The 24,505-nt window shown below is 46.5% G+C and overlaps 1 protein-coding gene across 1 annotated transcript in view; it reads left to right on the top strand.

Moving 5' to 3' along the window:
* The window catches only part of Tenm3 (teneurin transmembrane protein 3), a 181,138-nt gene extending 159,155 nt beyond the window's left edge, over window positions 1-21,983 (top strand). The window contains exons 21-24 of the mRNA XM_059244770.1: window positions 4,138-4,313; window positions 5,955-6,190; window positions 16,643-16,939; window positions 20,317-21,983. Of these exons, the coding sequence (XP_059100753.1) occupies window positions 4,138-4,313; window positions 5,955-6,190; window positions 16,643-16,939; window positions 20,317-21,981 (2,374 nt within the window). The 3' untranslated portion in view covers window positions 21,982-21,983. The remainder of the gene's footprint in view (window positions 1-4,137; window positions 4,314-5,954; window positions 6,191-16,642; window positions 16,940-20,316) is intronic.
* The last annotated feature ends 2,522 nt before the right edge of the window (window positions 21,984-24,505 follow it).

Genomic DNA, 24,505 nt, shown 5'->3' with positions numbered 1-24,505 from the left:
TCATTTTAAAGTCTCATTTTCACTTCTGTTGACAAAGGTCCTACTCTGTGAGAAACTCTTCACGGATCTACACCGAAATGAAAAGCTAAGGATGACACAATTCTTTTCATGGTGCTTTTGTGGGGGTTCATAACGCCACACCCGAAGGCCTGGCTTTATCGTGCTGAGGGCCTTAAATTGAAGGAGACTGGAAAAGTCCTGACCACTTCCCATCTTCCTTTCTCCTTCCTCCCTTCACGACAGAAGCATGTCATAGAACCTGGAAGTCCTCTTCCCCCAAGATGGGTCACAGGAACTGTGGCTCCTCTCCTTGTGATACCCAAGGGGCCCTCTCTGTCCTTTCTGCTCTTCAGGTAGGCCACAAGACCCTCATTGCAGGCCCTGCCTAGGGAGACTGATCGAATCTGAACAAACAGAGGCCTTGCTTTTCTGGTCTCTTCGTTCATTGCCATCAGGTCATACATGTCTTGTCCAATCATGTCTACCCAGTTGGCCCTGCTTCATCAAAAATAAACATCCAAGTACACACAGGAGTAACCACCCCCATGTCCCTTGTGATAAGCAAGGGAGAGTCCTAAATGTTTTCAACCCCAGAGTGTATTCCTTTTGACCAGCTATTTCTTGGCCTGAAATTAGGCCCGTTCTGCCTTCAGTCTGATTGAATACTGTTTATTTATGAAACAGTGCAGTAAAAGATGGTAGCTCTTTACTTAAAAGCCCTGTGTTGGTACAGTGTTTTTGCTGTTTTGTGTAATCATCAAGTCTAGGGAGCTCCCACTGCCTGGCCCCTTCATAAGCTCTCTCAGTGCTACTCACCACGTCAGCCTCATGAAAATTTTGCTTCCTAAAAACCTTCCTCAATGCCCCATCCCCATGCTGAAGCCTGCTCAAGGTCTGACTCTCCTACAGAATTCTGCTGTGAAGACTCCCAGCCCCTTAATGTTCAGTGACTAACTTACCTCTCTCCCTGTCCTAACAGCTTCACTGCTGTATGTCCAAGACCCCCAGTACCCCCAACTCCCTTCCCCCCTACCCCACCCAGGCCTGGTCTGCCTGTGGAAATCTCTGTTATCCAGGCTTGATAGCAGAGGTCACCTCAAGGAGGTCCCCACTGGCTGCTCCAGCTGGAGACATCTCTGCCTACATTCTGGTCCCTCTGGGGATCCCTAGTACCCGAGGGACACTCACTGTTAGGAGGCAAACTTTCACATACGTGACTATTTTGTATTCTCTTTGGGTTCTCAGTGCCCTTGTATTCAGAAACTGATGGGTAGCTAGACAGGAAGAGCTCTTACTCATTCCCGGCCTTCCTTCTTCACACACTTTAGTCCTGTTAATGCTTTAACTTAGGTTTAGGCCGTTTGTTGGCAGGCACGCATTCAGAACTTCCAGGGCCAAACTGTTAAGCTGAGCCATCGGGGAGCGGGCTTAGCCTTCTGTCATTCTAACCACACTGTCTGCAAAGGTTACTTGTGTTTCTATTTCCCAAAGAACCGAAGGCTAACAGGTTGCCGTTTGAACGCTCGGCATCCTGGGCTGCATCCCCATGTGCTCAACCTCCTGTGATAGAAAATGCCTGCCCAGCAGGAAATGGAATGAGTGGCAAGCCAGTGAGAGCATCCAGTCAAAGGTTGGCAAAATGCTTTCTAAAGCAGGAGAAAGGTGAAGTTTCTGCTCGAGATTGAGTGGGGCTGGGAAATATAAACCAGCGAAAGGGCAGGTCAGCGGCCGCAGCCAGAATGAATTGGTACACTGCTTTCGAGTAGGATCACGTGTGTAAAGCACAGTTCTCAACTCTGAATCGGGCCCTGTGATTTACAGAAAGGACAATGGGCCTGAGGTCAGGTGCCCGACAATTCCATTGGCAGCTCAGCCAGGAGAGCCTGAACAAGTGACTTAGCCACATCATCGTCATCTTCCCATTTACAAGACGGGGGAGGGCTGATGCGGTACAGAATGATCTCTCTGTAAGAGCATTGAACAGGATGTTAATTTCTAAAGGACTCGGGAACTGTGAGCAGTACAATGTGATGCAAGAATTATACTGAATGTAAGCCTCGACTGGAGACCGATTTTGTCCATAATTCTGTGTCTCCGCTTTGCCGTGTGAATGAGCCTGTGCCTGCTTATTTCGAGATCAATATCTTCAGGAAAGCAGTGAGAGCAGTAAACTATTTTGGATTTCTTTCACTTATGTCTTAATCTGCTCGGGGCTCCGGGATTGCTGAGGAGGGAAGGATGTCTGCTCTGTTTCTTTGGCGCTGCCCGTTTCTGAGTCCAAGTAATGATGACACTTAATGGTGTGTCCGATCCTCTGGTCCTCCATCTCTCCCCTCTTCCTCCTGAGTGCCCATTCCCACCGCAGCAGCCGCGTGGCCGGCTGTCAGACCACGTCAGTCAAACGCGAGATCTCGCTGACCCTGAGCCCTCTTGAGTTAATGGGTCAGCACAACACCAGGCATGGAGCAGACCTCTGTCCTCGCCGTCTTCTAACTACAAACAACATTCGCATGCTTGTCTACTCTGCATTCCATATTGCTCTGTATTTATACCTATTGTTATGATTGTATGTTTGCCCGCCCCTGGCCATTTTTGTCTTCCTCTAAAAATATCCATTCCCCACTATCCCTGCTTCCGAGCTTGCTACAAGGGAGCTTCCAAAATTTTCATGGAGAACTTTGAATTTGCCTTTCCCTAGTCAGATAATGTGGTAGTCTTTTTTTTTTTTATTTTTCTCTGGTGACATCACAAGTGGAAAATTCAGAAAAGTTGAATTCTCAGTCAAGGGTTGGTCCTGTAGTACATTTTTATTATCACAGCATGACATTTAAAATGGACCCTAGAGCCGGGCGGTGGTGGCGCACGCCTTTAATCCCAGCACTTGGGAGGCAGAGCCAGGCGGATCTTTGTGAGTTCGAGGCCAGCCTGGTCTACAGAGTGAGTTCCAGGAAAGGCACAAAGCTACACAGAGAAACCCTGTCTCGAAAAACAAAATAAATAAATAAATAAATAAATAAATAAATAAATAAATAAATAAATAAATAAAATGGACCCTAGCGTTTAAATAAGTTTCCCATATTTGTATGCTAAACAATAAGCATGTAATAAAATATCAAAGAACTGTCAAATGTCAGGAAATACTGTATCTCATTTCACTAAATATGATGAATCACTTGGAATAGCACACAGCCCTAAATTTAGCAGCATAGACGAGAAGTTGAGGGCTGGAGAGATGACTCACCAGTTACGAACACTTGCTCCTCTTATAAAGGACCCAACTTCAGTTCCCAGTACCCACATCAGCAGTCACAACCACCTGTAACTCCAGCTCCAGGGGATCCTACACCTTCATCTGTGTTCTGTGGGCACCCACGTGCATGTGCACATACCCCAATCGGTATACATAATTAAAAACAAATCTTTCTCTTAAAAAAAAAAATCAGTAATTTTTAAGAAAGGTTATCACCGTCACTACCACCAAAGTCCTAGTTCGCTGTAAACTACGTCAATCACTGAGAAATTTTTAGTCGTTAGGGCTAGGGATGCAGTTTAGTGATGTAGCACTTGCCAGCTTTCACTAGGTTCTGGGTACCAGCCCCAACACTGTCCAAAAAAAGTCTTTAAAAGGCTTTTTTTTTCTTCTTCTTCTAGTTAATGTGTTAAAAATGTCTCAAGATGCTAAAATAATACTTTAAATGTGTGTGAAGGGAGTGCCTGTGTGTGCAGGTTGCACAGTCATGGAGGGCTTAGTTGATATAATTTTAATAGCACGGAGCAGCAAATTGAGTCTACTTGGTGGAAAATATGAAGGAATACTAAGGAATTTAATATCAGCAAACATGTTCCCTTTGAAACAGCAAATTAGATGTGCAGGTGGGTTTTGGTCACACTTCAAAGACTAAAATGCTGAGATGGAGAACATTCTGTTTACCCCCGCTCTCACCAGTGAGGTTTTTCTGTGTTCAACAGGCTTCTGATTACTTCAAAGCGTGTTTGAAGTCCTCACTCGGCGTAGCTCATGCACAAAGACAAACACTCCTCCAAATTTGTGCCGCTAATGCCGGTGTGCCTTAAATGTATAGGTAGGAAGTGGCAGCCATTTCCTTGTTAACACCACACGATCCCTCTCTCATTCAGCTATGACAGTGAAGGTCGCCTAACGAACGTTACCTTTCCGACTGGCGTGGTTACAAACTTACATGGGGACATGGACAAGGCTATCACCGTGGACATTGAGTCATCCAGCCGGGACGAGGACGTCAGCATCACTTCCAATTTGTCGTCAATCGATTCTTTCTACACCATGGTTCAAGGTAAAGGCAAAAAGCAGAATTTGAAATGAATTAATGAGCAAGCTATCAGTAGCACCCAAGTAGAACTCAGACCTTCCTGCTCTAAGATAAACCAGATGAGGGGAAGGGAAAGTAGAAATATTTAGAGACATGGGTGAAATGATCAAGGCCCTGCAGGCAGTGTTATATGTACACACACACACACACACACACACACACACACACACACACACGCACGCATCGTATCGTGTATAAAATAATGCCAGCCTTGAAAAAACATCTTTTTCCATTCTTCTTTAATATAACATTGTAATTCCAGCTCTTGAAACATGTCTCTCTACCTGTTTTGGGTCCTCCAACAGTTTCTTAGAGCATGCCTTCTCGGCCATCTCCCTGCAGTCACTTGAGGTGAGGTGCCGTGATCCACTGTAGTGTGGTATTCGAAGCCACACAGGATGGCGATTTTACCCCACATTCCAAGAACCTGTTTATGTAATATCTGAACTCTTTCACAGCTTGGAACAATTACTAAACCTGCCTTAAACCTCTCTTAGTTTGCTTGGGTTTGGTTTGGACTGACTTGCTGTTTTTGTTTGTGTGTTTCATTTTTTTTTTTTCCTTTTTAAAAACTTACCCATCAGGCAACCTCTGCAATCATCTAAAGAAATATTTCTTGTGTTTCTTCTCCGAATGGCCCTATATTATTCCAAAGTCTGGCACTGAGACAGAGACACTAGTCTATAACGTGAAAGGGTTTTTTTACACAAAACATTAGGTGGGTCCCTTTTCTTAAAAGTCGGTTTTGGGGGAGAATATCACTTTATATTTTGAGTATGCAAGCTATGGCTGCTGGTCTTTCCACGGTGTCTTTGACAAAAGACAACAGGATGTACATAGAGGAGGGGACTCCTCCTACTGAAGGACCACGTGTGTGGTCTACTGCACATCCCAAAGAAAGTGAACCTGCATTTCATCTACTAAGGTTATCGGTACTTTTAAATTCTCCCAAGGTTTGCTTCTGATATTCAGCCAAAACTCTGGTAGCCTGAAACAGCAGAAGTCCAAGCTGTCCTGTTACTCTCTGGAAGGACATCTGTACCCATTCCTCTTTTCACCAACATGATAAAATACGGTGATAGAAGGGACGGAAGGAAGGATTTGTTCGGCTTCCAGTTCCATAGGTGTCAGACCATGGCTGCTTGCCCGTGTGATTGGGCAGGACATCACATCACGGCGGTAGAAACACAGAGTAGAGGAGTCTCTTCACCTCGTGGTGTACAGGAAGGAGATGAGGAGGGAGGGGAGAGCAAAGGAAGGGGAGGAAGAGAGGAAAAGAGGGAGGGGGAGAAGAGGAGGAAGGTAAGTTGATATCAGATGCCTGGCCCAGTGACGTGTCCCTTCAGACAGGTACTACCTGAAATATCAGAGACTCCAAAACTAACGTCGCAAACTCAAGACCAGGCTCCCGACACCTGAATCATTTTTGAGGGGACACTGGCTCTCCAGACCATAACAACATCACTAAGCGTGCCTTTTGTTTTTATTAGTGGGCCTCAACTGTTTTGGAAATATGTATCAGTTCTGAATGCACGACTGTCAGATGTTCAGTAGAGGCAGAATAGCTCACGTTTTCTGCTTCTCATTTTTTTTTTTTTTTTTTAGACCAGTTAAGAAACAGTTACCAGATTGGTTACGACGGCTCCCTTCGAATCATCTACGCCAGCGGTCTAGATTCACATTACCAGACAGAGCCCCACGTCCTGGCTGGTACCGCGAATCCCACAGTGGCCAAAAGAAACATGACTCTCCCTGGTGAGAATGGCCAGAATCTGGTAGAATGGAGATTCCGGAAAGAGCAAGCCCAAGGCAAAGTCAATGTGTTCGGCCGAAAACTCAGGGTAAGTAATACTTGGAGAGGAAGAGGAAGATGTCTAGCTCCATGCCATGCCCAGCACTGCTCTGTGTATGCGGCCTGCCTGCCCAGGCACAACTGGCCACCGGCCACCCTCATCTGTCTACATTGAGTGTGTGCCACAAATCATACTAGCCATCAAAACCTTCCAGTGATTAGGAGGAAATTCTTCCCTGGGAAGTTTAGAAATTGCCTGTAACACACTTCCAGATGCACGGGCTCTGGCTATCCACTGAGCCCCGTCTTGCTAACGTCACCCGAAGACTCTTGGGACCATAATCCTCCTTCTCACACCCTGTTAGCGGTGATGGCTTCTTCCTGCATAAATGGGGATAAGTCAGAACTGGTTTAAATAGTCACACTTTTCAAAGAGACACGAATGTTGAAGGTGACAGGCCAGCCATTGAGAGGTGACGTCTTTCTTTGCAGTCGCCATATGTTTGAACTGCGGTTTGGATGTGTAGTAAGAACTTCCCACCTCCGAACCTCTCTCGATGCTGTCTCTGTGCAGTTGACAGAAAGCCCACCTTTTATTTATTGTTTTGTTTTTTTATGAGAAATGTGGTGTTTCTCATTATGCTGGTGTAATTGAGCTTTGTAAAATGGTCTCTGCATTTATGTGTTGGTGGGTTGTTTGTTTTTTTTTTTTTTTATCAGTCTTACATTCCAGGCCAAATGCATCTGAAAGGCAAGCTGTGATTTACGGTAGCTATTGGGTAAAAGACAATGTAGATTAAACACTGAAGCAAGAAATCACCTTCAGCCACAGTAAACTGAACCTGATTCATTCTTTATATTAGCAAACAGAGTTTTAGTTTATCAGGTAAATGTAGATAATTCTCCCCAACATTACTTCCCTCACCATTAAGAATAAATAAATAACTTCAAATCAAGACGCAAGAACAAAACATAAAGCTTGCTGGTCATTCCCCTCCTTTTTCTCCTACACTCCAAATGGCTAAATTATTATCCTCAGGGGCCAGCATTATTTACTTTGGTAATTCGTCAGGGTGAGAAACAGCAACTAAATATTGCTTTTGGCCATTTCCAAGAAATAGAAATGAAATTTTAAGAGCAATCAATGGATCAAACACAGACTGTATCCAGCGCGTGGGTTATATTCTGATTGCCGCCAATCACTAGGCCGGTGTTTGGGGCTATAATACATGGTCTCTCTAGCCAGGACTGAATGCAGCCACCTCATCCCTGTGCCTGGCTCCGGTCAGCCCCAGATTGGTTCTGGCAGGCTGGAGGGAAGAGGTAAGGACAATGAGAGGGAGACACAGTGGTCACTAGAGAGGAAGATGAGGACAGTATCCAGCTGAAGCAATGGCGGAGAAACACTCCCCATTTCTTTTTGCTGATTCTCCTGGGACTGTGGTCTGTTGCCAAGTGCACTCAAGTTTCTGCCTGCCTTCTCACTGAACCCTGGAAGCAGAGGCTTCCACGTCTTGTCTCAGCCCAGGCGGACAGTTCTGCACACGTGAAGTATACATGCCCAATAAACACAGGAAAAAGTTGTTCAACATCCCTAACTGTCTTAGTTTTCTGTTGCTGTCATTAAAACACCATGAGCAAGGCAACATATAGAAGAAGAGATTTAATTTGGAGTTCACAGTTCCAGAAGGTTAGAGTCCATGCCCATCATGGCAGGGAGCGTGCTGGAAGGCAGGCACAGTGCTGGAGCAATAGCTGAGAACTTGCATCCTCTTCCACAAGCATGAAGGAGAAAGGGGGAGCTAACTGGGAATGGAGCGAGCTTCTGAGACCCAGAGCCCACCCACAGTGACACACCTCCTCCAACAAGGCCACACCTCCTAATCCTTCCCAAACAGTTCCGCTAACTACAGAGCAAGCATTCAAGTATATGAGCCTAAGGAGACCATTCTCATTCAGTATTGCAATTCCATCCTACCTAGTGAGAATGGCACTGGCTGAGGAAACAACAAATACGCAGCATGTGGACCAAAGGGGAATCATTATAAACTGATGATGGGACCATAGTCTAGTCTAACCACTGTGGAAATTAGTATGGACTTTCCTCAAGCCAAAATTAGATGTAACACGTAACCCACTCCTGGGAATCTACCCAATGATGCCAGGTTTTGATTTTTTTTTATAATAGTTTATCTTATAGGCTATTTGTGTTCTACCCTCTTAGTTTGCTTACACATCATTACATCTATATTAGAAAATAGGTGAAATAGTATCATCCTGATACTATCACAGCATTATAATCTAGATAGGTTCTATATTGCTGTGTTACAGACAAGACCTTCTCTTTTCACATGGTCATTACAGGCATCAGTGAGCCAGTGTGAAAGTGTAGTGGAAATGAAAAGCATGCTGACATAGCTGTCCCTAACCCTGCCCCGGAGACCCTCAGCCACACGTGCAAAATGTTGAGTTTTTCTGCCCGCACAGCACATGGCTGGGAGAGAGCTGTCCAGTTTCCCGGGATGGAAAATGTCTGTGGGAAGAGGGAAAAACTTGGTTCATAGGCTACATGGTGAGTTCCATGCCAGCCCAGGCTACAGTGTGTGTGTGTGCGTGTGTGTGTGTGTGCGTGTGTGTGCGTGCGTGCGTGTGTGTGTGTGTGTGTGTGCGTGTGTGTGTGTGTGTGTGTGTGTGTGTGTGTGTGTGTGTGTGAGAGAGAGAGAGAGAGAGAGAGAGAGAGAGAGAGAGAGAGAGAGAGAGAGGGACCAACTGAAGTCCTTGGTCCTGCCCCCAACTCTAGCTGGAGACACCAGCTCTGTAGACCGGAAGGAAGTCGTGCACACAGGTGTAAGCATTGCTGCCTGTCTAAATAGCAGGACCACAATGCCACAGCAGGACACTTCGGCAAATGCCCTCTTTCAAATGGCCTGTTCAGTCCCACTGAAAGGAGATCTCCAGCTGATATGTGTGATTGCTCTCCCAGAGACAATGCCAAGATCACACGGGAGGGTTTCTGACCCTCAGGATAGGATTGGATGGGCCCACTCTGACTGCTAATCTCATTTCTCCTCTGTGGATTCCAAGAGGAAAATCCCCAGGAGGAAAGTGCTGATTGCAAAGGCTGTTTTGAGGACTGAACCTGGGGCCCACCAAGATGGGGGGAAGAACTGAGGGCAGGCAGCCTGTGGCCACATGGGACCTGAATCGGTCTGGAGGACCAATTGCATCCCTCCCTCTCCTGAGACCAAGAATGTCTCCTCTATCCTTTTCAGTATTTCCTGGCAGACGGTTCTTTTCAAGTTTTTGATTTAAATTTAGCTCCGTGCCTGACACATGGTGGACGCTCAAATATTTATTCAGTGAATGAAAGAATGAGGAAAGACAGGCTTGCAATATGGATTGTCTGCATTTCGTGGCATATAGATCATCCGAGGCAAGAGGTTGTGTGAGTAGTGTCTGGCCTTGCTGGTACCCACTTGCTGTAAACAAGCCTAACGCTGCATTTACTGGGTCTCATAGATGGGTGACTGATAGATGGATAGCTAGTTACTATTCAAAGTGTGGGTACATAACGTAGATTTATACATTCAAGGGGAGGTGGGAAGTAGAAAGGGGAAAATTCTATTAGAAACTAGTCAATGCATTTTCTGTGAGACAGAAAGAAGGAATATGGCCGGAAATAGACACAGGGAACCTGGCGGCCATGCAGGAAAACAAGGCAGAATCAAGGTCATTCAACGGCTTGCTGGCTAGTAGCTAAACTTAAAAATAAACATAGATGAGGCCTGGGGAGTTGGCTCAATCAGGAAAATACCTGCCTTACGAGCGTGAAGACCCTGTAAGTTCAGTCCCTACAGGCCACTTTAAAAACCCAGGCAGGGTGGCACACTTGTAATCCCAGCCCCGGGGAGGCAGAGACAGGTAGACCCCGCAGGTTTTCAAGCCATCCAGTTTAGCCTAATCCGTAAGTTCCAGGCCAATGAGAGATTCTGGTTAAAAGAAAAAAACAAGAGGTGAATAACTTCTGAGTAGCAACACCCAGGGCTGTTGTGTGGCCTCCAGCCACACGCACACATGCATGCACAGACATGCACACCAACATGCTCACAAATGGATGCATGCATAGTAGTTGCTTGTGTTTGTCACATAACAGTTGGGAAAGAGAAGTGGACCTGGGCCGGGGGATGGTGACTCAGTAGGTAAAGCTTGTAGGCAAGAGTGAGGACCGGACTTCAGATTCCCAGAATTCCCGTAAAGCCGGGTGGATTAGCATACATCTGTGATGTCGGCATTTCTATAGCAAGATGTGAAGCCAAGACAAGGTAATCCCCGTGTGCGCGCGCGCGCGCGCGCGCGCGCGCACACACACACACACACACACACACACACACACACACACACACACACACACACACACGGGCTGGCTGACCTTGAATCCAAAGACCTCTCAAACCAGGTGGAAGATGAAGGCCAATACCTAGGGTTATCCTCAGACCGTCACACATGAGCATGCCCGTGTTCACACATAAGCATGCCCGTGTTCACACATAAGCATGCCCGTGTTCACACATAAGCATGCCCGTGTTCACACATGCACATACGCACACAAAGGTTAAAGCGAAAATGTCAGCCTTAAGTGGCACAGACCAGTATCCCAGCATTTAGGAAGCTAAGGCTAGAGAATCATGAGTTCAAGGCTAGTCTGGGCTGCATAGTAAGACTGTCCTAAAAACAAAGTTGAGGGTGGGAGAGATGGCTCAGTGGTTAAGAGCACTGGCTGTTCTTCCAGAGGTCCTGAGTTCAATTCCCAGCAACCACAGGGTGGCTCACAACCATCTGTAATGAGATCTGGTGCCCTCTTCTGGCCTGCAAGGATACACGCAGACATTATACTGTATATATAATAAGTATATAAATCTTAAAAAAAAAAAATTGATAAATAGTCCTAAGTTTTATCCATGCTGTACTTCAGGAGCAAAATTCATGTTTTTACACCTGCCCAGATTTCATGTTAAAGGGATTAAGTTTAGTGAGCTATTTCAAAGAGAAACACTTGGAATTTGGAAGTCCGGAGCATGTCTGAAGGCATACAGAAATACAATAGCATATTGAAATCTCTCACACTCGGCCCATCACATTTGTGTGGTATTTTCATGCAGTGTTCTGTCCTGGAATGGGATCACACATTCAGTCAGCTCTCGTGACAAGCGCGTACGGAGACGCACAGCCATCTGTGGTAGTGGATGCTCCAACAGGGCCACTGAGGAGGCTTCATGTTGTCACCGAGTGTGCTGGGTAACAAGCCAGCCCCTTCCTCCTCCTCCTCGGTAACACTTCAGAAGAGTGTGCGTAATCCGATTGTGCTGGCACCTCCTTTTAGGCAAATTGTTTGAGGTCATTATGAGTTTAATTCTCAGTCGCTCCAGAAGGAAAATTGTAACCATTCTCATTGCACTGTCAAAGGACGCTGCGATTAATTACAGTCGTGCTAGACGCACGCACGTAGCGAGGAAAACGGAGATTTTCCATGCTTGCTTAAGGGATAAATAAAGTCCGTCACAAAGGCAGTCGCAGTGGCCCCTTCACCGTACCCGATACGGAGGTTCACTTCTGAGAGAGGCAGAACAGTGACTAAAGGTTGCAGCTTGAGATTAGGTATTCATCTGAACCTCATGCTTGTCTTTGTGTGTGTGTGTGTGTGTGTGTGTGTGTGTGTGTGTGTGTGTGCGCGCGCAGGTGCACATGTGTGCACATTCTGTGGAGGTTAGAGGTCAACCTTAGGCATCATTCCCCAGGAGCCATCTACCTCGTTTTGTTGAGACCGGTCATGTCACAATGACCAGCAGCTAATTGTATATTAGACTGGCCGGCCAGAGGGCTCAGTGACCTTCCTGTACCTATCGTTCCAATACTGAACTTACAAGCACATATCACACTACCCAGATTTTTTTTTTTTTAATATGGGTGCTAGAAATCCAGACTCCAGCCGGGCGGTGGTGGCGCACGCCTTTAATCCCAGCACTCGGGAGGCAGAGGCAGGCGGATCTCCGTGAGTTCGAGGCCAGCCTGGGCTACCAAGTGAGTTCCAGGAAAGGCGCAAAGCTACACAGAGAAACCCTGTCTCGAAAAACCAAAAAAAAAAAAAAAAAAAAAAGAAATCCAGACTCCGCTCTCCATGCTTAGATAGCAAGCACCATACTGACATATATTTATAACTTAAAATATTTATAAAATCCCCACTGATATAATGTGCTTCGTAGGTACAATACCAGAAAAAGATTTAGGGGGCTGGAGAGATGGCTCAGCAGTTAAGAGCACTGGCTGTTCTTCCAGAGATCCTGAGTTCAATTTCCCAGCAACCACATGGTGGCTGACAACCATCTCTAGTGGGGGTCTGATGCCCTCTTGTGGCATAAAGGCATACATGCAGATAGAGCACTCATACATAAAATAAATAAATCTAAAAAAAAAAAAAAGAGAAAGATGCCTTATTTAGGGTAACAGAATTAGGTGTCAGACTGGACATGACCCTTGGCCACTGCGACTTATTTACAGTAACCAGCGAGGGTGTGCTTAGAGGGACAGTGAGAACAGGAGGTCTGTTAGTGTGGTTTGAAGTTTTATATTTTAAATAACAGTGACTAATATCTGGAAACACTAAGAATGTTTAACACCTTGCCAGGCAAAGTGGCATATAGCTGCAGCCCCAGCAACCTGGGAAGCTGAAGCAGGAGAATTGCTCAAACCTAGGAGTTTGATACGGCTATAACACACACACACACACACACACACACACACACACACACACACACCCCTTGATTTGTGTTGAAATGTGGGGGGAAAAAAATCCCCCAACAGACACTCTTTATTTCAGCTTGAGGATACAAGACAGATATTTCATACAATATTTGTCTGGATAAAAAGAAAAATTAAAACATCCATGCCCCGTTGGGTCTCGTAGGGCTTCCAGATGCTTCCAGATGGTGGCATGTTTGGTATGGAGGCCCATACAGTGTTGACAGGGATGACATGCTTGATTTTGGTCAGGGGGAGGGAGGGTTGGTGTCCTGTAACCATCCTCACAAACCAAAGAAGCAAATCAGAAGCCAGCCAGAACCAGCGGGTTGCAGGTGAGCCAAGATGAGTTCCAGACCCATCTCCGGTTATTCACCGATCATACCGGATACGCGGCCCGGAACTCGGCTACGATAGCCAGAGGAGCACCGTGGAGATAAGGCAGGGTTAGTGAGCAGCGAAGAATCAAAGTCCACATTAAAATGGAGGCAAACGGAAATACAAACAGATGGGCCATAATGCGGGCAGCATTGTGGAAACTACACAGTCCTTCATGGTTCTTCATGGGACGGCACTACCTGAGAATGATTTCCTAGAAAGATTAGAAGGGGGCCAAGCCTGAAGGTGGGGGTGGGGTGGGAGTGGGCCGTCCTAAAACAAAAACCAAGAAACCCAAAAGCCCTAATGAAACCATTTAAATTGTACAAAAACCTCTTCTCTTTCTCCCCTCTTTAATACCATGTTTTTATTAACTGAGAATTTCACACGTGTAGAATATATTTTGATCAGATTCATCCCCAGACTCCCCTGACTTCTCCTCCTGGGTCCATCTTTCCCCTCTCCCAACTTTATCTTTTTTTTTTTTTTTTTTTTTAAATAACCCACCGAGCATATTTTGTGCTGCCCATCCACTCACACGTATGGGGCCATGCGCTACCGTGTGGTTGACCTCCCAAAGCTCCCTGCGTCCACAACAGTACCGACAGAGCCGAAGCGCTTGACCCTGCCAGTTACCGAGTTGATCTGATAGCAAATCTTCCTACGGACCGGAGAAAAGATGTTTGTAATGTTAGCTATAACTTCCTTCCAGCGCATCCGGCAAACTGGCGGAGAGAATTCACCTAGGCAGGGGAACAACTGATGGAGAGACGTTGCTTCATCAGGAGAGGGAAGAGGCCAGGCAGCCTCCAGCTGGCTGGCTGACGGTCCAGTTAAAACCACTGACCGGCAGAGCCCCAGGGATCCAGCCCAAGTTCTGTGCTTCCGTGTGGACAAAAGAGATACAGGGCGGTTCAAAGCCCAATAAGCAGGCTGCTCCTAGGCCTTGTGAGTCTTGGAGGTCAGGTTTTCGAGCTCATGGGACTCTGTGCGCACACACACACACACACACACACACACACAAGCACGCACACGCGCACACGCACAGACCATATAAACCTTTGATACACACAAATTCCTGCCGTGATATAATGAAGCGGTTTTCTTCCCCCATATAAACCCTGTCTGAAAATGCAGGGCCACTTCATCTCCACGCTGAGCTCTGCCCTTTCTCATTATTTTGTAAATCACTTCTTTGAAGGACTTTTCCCCCAAAATTCATTCCGTTAAGACTTATGCTGCACCCCTCTATGGACTTTACACCTCTCCCCTTGAACAGCTAATTAGAAAAGTTTAGGCTTAAGGAATATTTCTGCTTAGGATGCAATTAATGTCAGTGATAGGTTGCAAAAACTAATTTTATCACAGGTTTTATACAAATGTTCATGTATATCATACATGCATACCTATGCATACATGTGTTGTGGTTTAAAGTGATAAGTTTGGGTGTCAGGGTGACCGGGGGTGGACTTCTGGTGGCAAGTCCTCCCAGGCATCCTCACTGGAGTCAGAATCTCCTGACTGGTTGAAACACATCCCTGGGTGTTTCCAGAGACAATTCACTGGAGAGGGAAAACTTACCCTTCATGCCTATGGGTGAATAAAGGGGGGAGGAGAGAGGGCCCAACCTAAGTCTGTCGCTCTTCCTTTCCCTGTTTCCTGACTCACTCCACTAGTTCGCCCCCATCCTTGATTGACTGAATGAACTTGAACTGTGAACCAAAGTCAGTCCTTCCTTCATTAAGGTATTCTTTAGGGTATTTAAGTCATAGTAACAAAAAGATAAGATAGTATGTAAATGAAGATGTTACAGATGTGAACATTGTGTGTGTGCGTTAGTTATGTTGTGTTTATGTAGAAATGTTGTATACATCTTATTTTGCTTTCTGTTGCTATAACAGAGTGCCTGACGCTGTGTAGCTTAAAAAGGAAAAAGGTTTACTTTAACCAGTCTTCCTAGAAGTCCAAAAGCTTAACACCAACGTCTGCTTGGGTTCTGTTACAAGCCTCAAGACAGGAAGTAGAAGAACATGCCTATGAGAACATGATCTTGAGAGAACAAATCAATTCAGTCAACTATATCAGTCTCTTGAGAGAAACATGAGTTCTTCCTAAAGGCTCCACACCACCACACTGTTTCCTTAGCAACCAAACTTCATCCTAGGTTTTGGTAAAACAACCCACATCCAAGCCATAAACCCAATCACCTTGAGCTGTTCATCTGTTAATTCTAAAAGTTCTAGCTTAAAATGCGGTCATACGCCGTCAAGGTTGCTCCGTTTAATTTTTAACAATCTAAACATCGACTGAGAACTTTGGTATGTACAGACTACCATCCCCACAAAGGTGCCGTAGGAGACGAAGGCGTGAAGAAAGGCGTAGTCTCTGCCCTTCAGAGTTCAGTCTGCAAACACCGTTGACTCCTCGGGACCGCACTTGGACTGCAGGAGTGAGCGCTGACTTGCAGGTGTCTGCCTCGCATCACAGACATTAACAGCCAGATTCCGTCAGAGATCCTGGGCATGGCATACGGCCACGAGGAGACCGAATGCAGTGATACAGTGCTAGGTTTAGAAGTTAAGTAGGATGGCCAGCCTGTGGCTATGAGATGGGAAAGAACTCTAGAGTCTGGGCCAGTTCCCCAGATGGGATCAAGAGAAAACAGCACTCTGAAAAACTGTGACTTTCCAATCCTGGGCCCAGAGCAATGATCACGTTTGTAACCTCCTGCTAGTTCAACTCATTAATAATTTACCGTAATGTGGGCTCCAGCTTCTACTTAACTGCACTTCAAAGGGTTGGAGTCGCATTTACCACTGTTTCATTTAATGCAGCCGTGATTAATTCACTAAGTAATTATTTTTTTCTCTGTCCTTTTGGGGGAGGAGCTTTGAGTGATTTACATAGGGTGTTGTTTGTTACTGGGAAATCTTTAGAGCAAGCATATTTGCGCGCTCTCTCTCTCTCTCTCTCTCTCTCTCTCTCTCTCTCTCTCTATCTATCTATCTATCTATCTATCTATCTCTGTTTCTCTGTCTCTGTCTCTCTCCCCTCTCTGTCTCTCTCTCATCTGTTGCTTTTAGTTTACAAACTTTAATTGAAACGGTTTGGAACAAACGCCAGGCTGTCTTTCTGCTTAATAGAGCCTTGTGAAGGAACGGTTAATCTATTACCTTGTACTCTTGTATCTAAGAATTTGCTAAATTAATTTACTGGCAAAGAGCATCAATCACCACAAGCAGTGCTTAAACAAAGCTGGGAATTCCAATGGGTGAAAAGTGGCTCACCCTGGAATGACGAGATGTTTTCTATCTCCCTTTGGCACCAGGTCAATGGACGAAACCTCCTTTCAGTTGACTTTGATCGGATCACCAAGACGGAAAAGATCTATGACGACCACCGGAAGTTTCTACTGAGGATCGCTTACGACACATCCGGGCACCCAACTCTCTGGCTGCCCAGTAGCAAGCTGATGGCCGTCAACGTCACCTACTCATCCACGGGTCAGATTGCCAGCATCCAGCGAGGAACCACGAGTGAGAAAGTGGATTATGATGGACAGGGGAGGATCGTATCTCGGGTCTTTGCTGATGGTAAAACATGGAGCTACACGTACTTAGAAAAGGTACGCCTGCGTTCCGGTGTTCAGGTGGGGAAGGGATGATTAGCATTTTCCAACAATCACACCAAGCACTAGGAGAAGGAAAGCAAAAAAGGAAAAAAACCAGCAACACATGACTGAGTTCCATTTGTTATTCTAAGTATCCCTGTGGCAGTCACGGGAGGTGCAGGGTGATGAATTTCTGTATTAGCAAAGTAGTTTCGCCTTAGTTAAGTTCTACTATCTGAGACCCTTTTAAGTGATTTATGCTGTAAACAAACAAGCTAACACTATGCACCTGCCAAGCTCCTCCGCTGACAACATTCACAAATTAGACCCCGAGCCTGCAAGTCATTTGTAAATAATTTCTGCTCCGGCTCTTTCATTTGAGAGAGAGCTTGCATTAGTACCGTTAAAACTGTCAGGCGGGTGCTGTCCCTGGCAGAGCTTCAGCAAAACCAGAAAAAGCATGTAGGGCCTATTTATGCATTATTAACCAAAAGAGGCTATTTTCCTAGAAAGCCATATACTTTGAGATGCTGTGTGATGTCTCGCTTTCATTTGCATGTAAGAGATAAGCACCGTGGCTTGGGCTCTTTCCCGTTCTTCAGAACTGTTGCACAATGCCACAGAGAGAGACTTAGAGCTTAAGAGATGTGCACACGTGCAAGGCACTAAGCTGTAGGCTGTGCACCCTGAGGTCTGGGCTGGGGTCAAGAGGAATGGAAGCGGAGAAGGAGGGGGACATCTCCTGTAACTCCCCTCTTTAAAGAATAGAATCCACCCAAGAGCATTTCCACGGATGTTTCATCGGCCTTTGGGACGAGCGTTAGCCACAGGAAATGATTTGATTGGGAGTGCTCCTACGCCTCAGGTCTCCCAGACTGTACTCCCAATTCCACAGCACCCACGTTACAGCCTCAGCTCTTAACATTCCCGGCCTCCAACCCTGTGGACGTTAAAAGTCAAACAGGGAAAGGTCTGTCCTCTGGAACAGTCATGCGCCATGCAGGTCACTGCTGCGTTCACCCCCGCACTTCGTGTTCTCCTCCAGAGGTGCGTTCTCCAGAAGTGCTCTACAGAACTCCTCAGTCTAAACCTAACCCTTTATGTGTGAGCCTGCCTACTTCTCAGGCCCCCCCACACACCAGGTTCAGAGATCAAGGTAGGTTGCTACCACCTTACAGCAGCACGTCAACTCTACATGCTTCCAGCAAGGATCCTGGGCCATGGGCTGTTAGATGCCAAACTCCCTCCTGCCACGTCATCACACTCCAGCCACTGAGCAGCGGTTTAGAGACCATGGGGTACGCTCTCTGTCCACATGCCTGCCCAGGAACAGATCCTGCCGCCTGACAGGGATTCACGCTCCAGCCTAACCGGCCCCACGGGGACTTGGGCAAGCAAGAGCGGAAGAGACAGGAGCATTTACCCCATTTAGACTAAGTGCATTACAGGGACTAGTAAGAGAAATAGAATTACCCAGCCCCCATAAAATAATGGGTGTCTTAATGTGGCTTAAAGTGTTTAAAGGGAAGCAAAGAGGGCGTTGTTGGTCAGAACCACTTTCTTGCAGTGACAAAGGCAGTTATGAGAGGCATCTTGACGTATGTGTGAAGATCAGAAAACCCAGAGACCTTCCTTCTTATCCCCTCCTAAAGTCCTAAAACCCTCCTGGACTATATTTGCTTCCTTGCTAGGATAGGCACACTAAACCCAAACGTATTCACAGCGAGACAAGTAATAGTTTACTAATTACCATCAAATGTGACTTTAAATGCAAAACTAACTACCATGGAGATTGGGTGTCCAAGCCTTCCTCAGAAGAAGAGAAGCCGTGTGTTCGTCAGCCCTCTGTTACTGTGACAAAATGCCCGAGATATAACCTATTCAGAAGACAGTTTGAGCTCCCCGATGACTCCGTGGACCGTCACCTGGTTCCACTGTTGCAAGGGGCTGTGGTGAAATAACACAGCAGGGACCGTGTGTCATAGTTGCTTGTCTCATGGTGGCCAGGAAGTAAAGGAGGACGTGGGGGTCCCAATGTCCCCTTCAAAGACATGTTCCCAATAACCTGACTTCCTTCCACGAGGCCCTGCCATTTCAAAGTTCACTACCTGCCTGTGGTAGTACCACAGGCCGATAACCAAGCCATCACCATATGGTCTTTGGGGGGACATTACTGATCCCAGCCATAACAACCTACATATAAAAACTGCCACTGCTCATGGCCAGAGAAGAGAGTCTTTGGGAACCTAAGTCATGAGAACTGGTTTTTTTTTAATGTGGTAAGGAAATGAAAAGAAGGAGTCTTGCTATTATAATGCGTTTCCAGGCCAGAATCAGAAGAGTAAGTCCAGGGGCTCCCACCTCACTGCCCTCCTTGTTAGGCTGTCAATCCACCTTTTCTAAAGCGGGTCAGAGGAAGCTGAGTCACGGAAGAACCCGCCCAGGCCTGCCTTACCGTTGAGCCTCACTCTGGCAACCTCATGGTTGACCTTCTCTCCCGTTGGCTCGACAACTGATGCTAACAATCTTTCTGTAGTGACCTGGGTGGGGGAGTCGAGATTCTTTTTATGTGTCTGTTTATTATCTTCATAATTTAATACCAACACTTACAGATCCCAGAAACCAGTATTGTCGCTCCTGAAGCGCAATTCAGATTTGGGATCTGCAAAAGGAATTACCAAAACGTTAGACTTGTCTATCCAGATCCCAAATTTAGACACTCTGTCTAAATCCATATTTCTACAAAGGGCATTTACAACTCTGATTCCCTGGGTGGCTGAGTTAGCCCTGTTTGTTGACATTGATGCTTTATGTACACATTATCCATTTTAGGCTAATTTTGTGTCTCTTCTTCATCAATAATATTTTGGCTTTGTTCCTCCCCCAAATGCACAGGAAATTAAGACCTGATTTGAGTACCTCTCCAGTGAAATGAGGGGGAAGGCCACCTACTAAATAATTGCTCATTATAGATAGGATTGCGTTTCCCTTCTGCTATTTTTCCCTTTGAAATATTGTCTTTAAACCAGCTTAGATCGTGCCTGCGTTATGACTTTTCCAAATCCATTGACAATCTGCTGGTTGGCTGGGAACGCCCGGAAAAAGAATGGCACAATCATGACAAGCAGCACATTATGAATCTTAAGCCACTAATTGCAGAACCCTTCACAATTAAGCATCCAAGCCAATTAGGCAGGAATCATTAACACCATGTAAGGTCAAGGATAACTCAATTAAAATGAAAACCATTTTCTCAGGCGGAATGTTCCTGTGTGTTTGTGGTCACTAAGTCTGCTTTTGTGCCCTCCCCACCCCCCACCCCCCACCCCTGCCCGCCCGCCCCCCAGCCTCAATTCACAAACCCTGGGTAATAGCCTGTACTCTTTTTACAGTCCATGGTTCTCCTGCTCCATAGCCAGCGGCAGTACATCTTTGAATACGATATGTGGGACCGCCTATCTGCCATCACCATGCCCAGTGTGGCTCGCCACACGATGCAGACCATCCGGTCCATTGGCTACTACCGCAATATATACAACCCCCCAGAAAGCAATGCCTCCATCATCACGGACTACAATGAGGAAGGACTGCTTTTGCAAACGGCTTTCCTGGGAACAAGTCGGAGGGTCTTGTTCAAGTACAGAAGGCAGACCAGGCTCTCTGAAGTTTTATACGACAGCACAAGAGTCAGCTTTACCTATGATGAAACAGCGGGAGTCCTGAAAACGGTAAACCTCCAGAGCGATGGTTTTATTTGCACCATTAGATACAGGCAAATTGGCCCCCTGATTGACAGACAGATTTTCCGCTTCAGTGAAGATGGAATGGTAAATGCAAGATTTGACTACAGCTACGACAACAGCTTCCGAGTGACCAGCATGCAGGGCGTCATCAATGAAACCCCACTGCCCATCGACCTATACCAGTTTGACGACATTTCCGGCAAAGTCGAGCAGTTTGGGAAGTTTGGAGTTATATACTATGACATCAACCAGATCATTTCCACAGCCGTAATGACTTACACGAAGCACTTTGATGCTCATGGCCGCATCAAGGAGATCCAGTATGAGATATTCAGGTCGCTCATGTACTGGATTACAATCCAGTATGATAACATGGGCCGGGTAACCAAGAGAGAGATTAAAATAGGGCCCTTCGCCAACACCACCAAATACGCGTACGAGTATGACGTTGATGGCCAGCTCCAGACAGTGTACCTAAACGAGAAGATCATGTGGCGGTACAACTATGACCTCAATGGGAACCTCCACCTGCTGAACCCCAGCAGCAGCGCGCGCCTGACGCCGCTCCGCTACGACCTGCGCGACCGAATCACCCGCCTGGGTGATGTTCAGTACCGGTTGGACGAGGACGGCTTCCTGCGTCAGAGAGGCACGGAAATCTTTGAGTACAGCTCCAAGGGCCTTCTGACTCGCGTTTACAGTAAAGGCAGTGGATGGACCGTGATCTACCGGTACGATGGCCTGGGACGGCGCGTCTCTAGCAAAACCAGTCTGGGGCAGCACCTTCAGTTTTTTTACGCTGACCTGACGTACCCCACTAGGATTACTCATGTCTACAACCATTCCAGTTCGGAAATCACCTCCCTCTACTACGATCTCCAAGGACATCTTTTTGCCATGGAGATCAGCAGCGGGGATGAGTTCTACATCGCCTCGGATAACACGGGGACCCCGCTGGCTGTGTTCAGCAGCAACGGGCTTATGCTGAAGCAGATTCAGTACACTGCCTATGGCGAAATCTACTTTGACTCCAACATTGACTTTCAGCTGGTCATTGGGTTCCATGGAGGCTTGTATGACCCGCTCACCAAATTGATCCACTTTGGAGAAAGAGATTATGACATTTTGGCAGGACGATGGACAACACCAGACGTTGAGATCTGGAAAAAAATCGGAAAGGACCCGGCTCCTTTTAACCTCTATATGTTTCGGAATAATAACCCTGCAAGCAAAATCCATGATGTGAAAGACTACATCACAGGTAAAGGGCTTTTTTTTTCCCTTTTCCAAGTGCTAAATTACTATTACCATTAGATTAATACACAAAGTAACTAGAATTGACCTTTTGGATGTATTCATTTCTCTGAGGATCCATAGAGAATCCGCAAAGGGGAATGAAATACAGTTACTTCCTGCTCTGCCTGACTATGCTCAAGGCCATGGTTTCTGAAATGACACGGAATTCAATCATCTAAGAAAGGGAAGGGATACGGAGAGCAGAAAACATGCTAAATGCAGAGTCCCAAAATTGAAATCCCAATCGCTACAGTGGTGTGGCTTTATAGTCTAATTCCCCCCCCCCAAGTCCTGGTTGCTGTATGGGTTCACTTTCTGTCCTCGCAACAAAAGTCCCAAGATAATCACGGACAAAGAGGGAAGGTTGATTAGGACTCACACCTTGGGAGTCCCATTGACCCCCATGCTTCAGACCTGTAGCAAGACAACTTGTATTGTAGGTCGAGTACATTATCAGCCAAGAAGGGGGGGGGGGGGCAGGAAAAGAGATCAGAATCCCATAATCCAAGGGCATACCACAATGACACAAAGACCTCCCACATCTTTCACCTCTCCAAGGTTCCACCACCCCCCAGCAGTAGTACTCCAAGTCTTTAACAAGTGCACATGGAGAGGCATTTGGTACCTGATCTGTGGCCTTGACAATGAAATGGCAGTGACTGCCTGGGGCATCAAATGTAAGAGTGCAGAGCTGCTCGTGGAATAGTAACTACCTCACGAACATCTACTGCTGGGTTTCCCCGTACATACATATATACATTGGTAACGGACAGAATCCATGTGAAACACAGCCCAGTGTGTCACCTTGCCTCATCCCTGAGAGATGCCTCCCTCCTCCTCAGCACCGTCACCTCAGGACAGTGACGGAGCAACTTCTCCCGTCAGTCGCTCTGTCTTCTTCCATGATGACACCGCGAACGTCCACACTAGCTTTATCGCTAACATGGAGTCATGTCCAGGCTATAGCATGAGGGCCTTTATAAGGTTTGATCCATGTGACCCTTTTGGTAATGAAGATTTAAAGAATCGGATTGTACTGCTGCCACCAGAGAAGCATGTAATAAACACAGACAGGACGTGACAAGTCCTGACATCATCCTCCATCCTCTTCTCCAAGAATTTCAGATGCTCCTGCTTCCGGCCTCCCATCCCTGGTTTATACTGCCATGAAGCTTCCCTACTTGGTGTTGGCTGGCCCACCAGCCCCCTCCTCCTCCAGTTCAGAATTTGAGGCACACCGAGACATACTTTCGTTTCTTAGGACCGGTGTCAAAAATGCTGCCCCTCTCCATTTCCCATCTGCTTTCCTCCTTTGCAAATGACACAGAGCTTTTCCCATAAGCCCCTTCCTTCCGCTTCACCAGCAACTGGTTCAGCAACACCCTGGAGTGTTCTCCATCAGCACATGCCCCGCATTCAAACCCCAACAATCCTGCTAGGCGGTGCTTTTCAATACTAAAGAGTCTGGTTTTCATGTGAGCACGCATTGTTCAGAAGACCAGAAACTGTGCCCTCAATACACCAACGTGCGGACGACGGAATCCCACCCACCCACCCGCCCCAAACTTAAGGCCTCCCTGGAATTGTACAGACACTCTCACAGGAAGGTACCACTTTCCATCCCCTGGGAACCCTGGGGCGATCTCTCCCCACCCCACGAGCACACACGCACACCCCACTTCACGGAGGGAATACTGCTGATGTTGTAGCCATGTGACACTCAGACAAAGGACCTGCCAGTCTGGCAGTGAGGTGAGAGTTTGTGCCCTGGAAAAGGAAATGGGAATCAAGCAGTTCTCCATCATTCTGACAAGCAGTTTACCACTGGTTATTTGAGGTGCTGACAGGGGCTCACTGAAAGAGTGGAAAGCCCACAGCTCCCGAATTCGCCTTCTCCTAGCAACGTGGGCTGCAGGGAATGCCGTGGCAGCACTTTCTGAAAAACATCAAAAGAGAGATGGAGCGGCATAAAATATATTAGGTGAAATGCAATTTCAAATTTTCCAGCAATGTGCTTAATATATAAAATAATCTACACCCAACTGTACTCATAAAGCGGCCAGCCTGCTGAGGGGCTCTGTAAATCATAACCTCCAGAAGAGAATAAAAGCCTTATTCTTGGCTTAATGGCTTCAGGAGTCACGTGACAATATTTGAAAATACCACTTTTAAAGGTTTCCATGTTCTCTCCCCCAAAAAGTTAGCCTCCACCTGTGCACAGCGGGCCTTTGAAGTCAACGCTGACGGAAATCAGGACATCGGTGCCCTTGGCCGGGGCATTTCAGCGTTCATCTTTGATCGAGAATCAACTCATTTTAATACTCTCCATCTTGGGGTTTTCACTAATAGAAAGTGGGTGGTGGAAGTCCCGGGGTCTTTGCGTAATCACTCTTGAGGGCCAATCACGCTTTTACTTAGGACCAGCCTTTCCTGCGTACAAACTCCATTTGTTTTCTGCCTCTGTGTCTTGAATTCTCACGCTTCTGTGCATGGCTGTTGCCGTTTTTATCACTATTACCAGCACAGGATGCAATTTTGCGCT

Source organism: Peromyscus eremicus, chromosome 17 (genome assembly GCF_949786415.1).
Source record: "Peromyscus eremicus chromosome 17, PerEre_H2_v1, whole genome shotgun sequence".
In the NCBI taxonomy this organism is placed as follows: Eukaryota; Metazoa; Chordata; class Mammalia; order Rodentia; family Cricetidae; genus Peromyscus; species Peromyscus eremicus.
The sequence above is the reverse complement of the archived record's forward strand: the minus strand, read 5'-3'. Positions and strand labels throughout refer to the sequence as shown.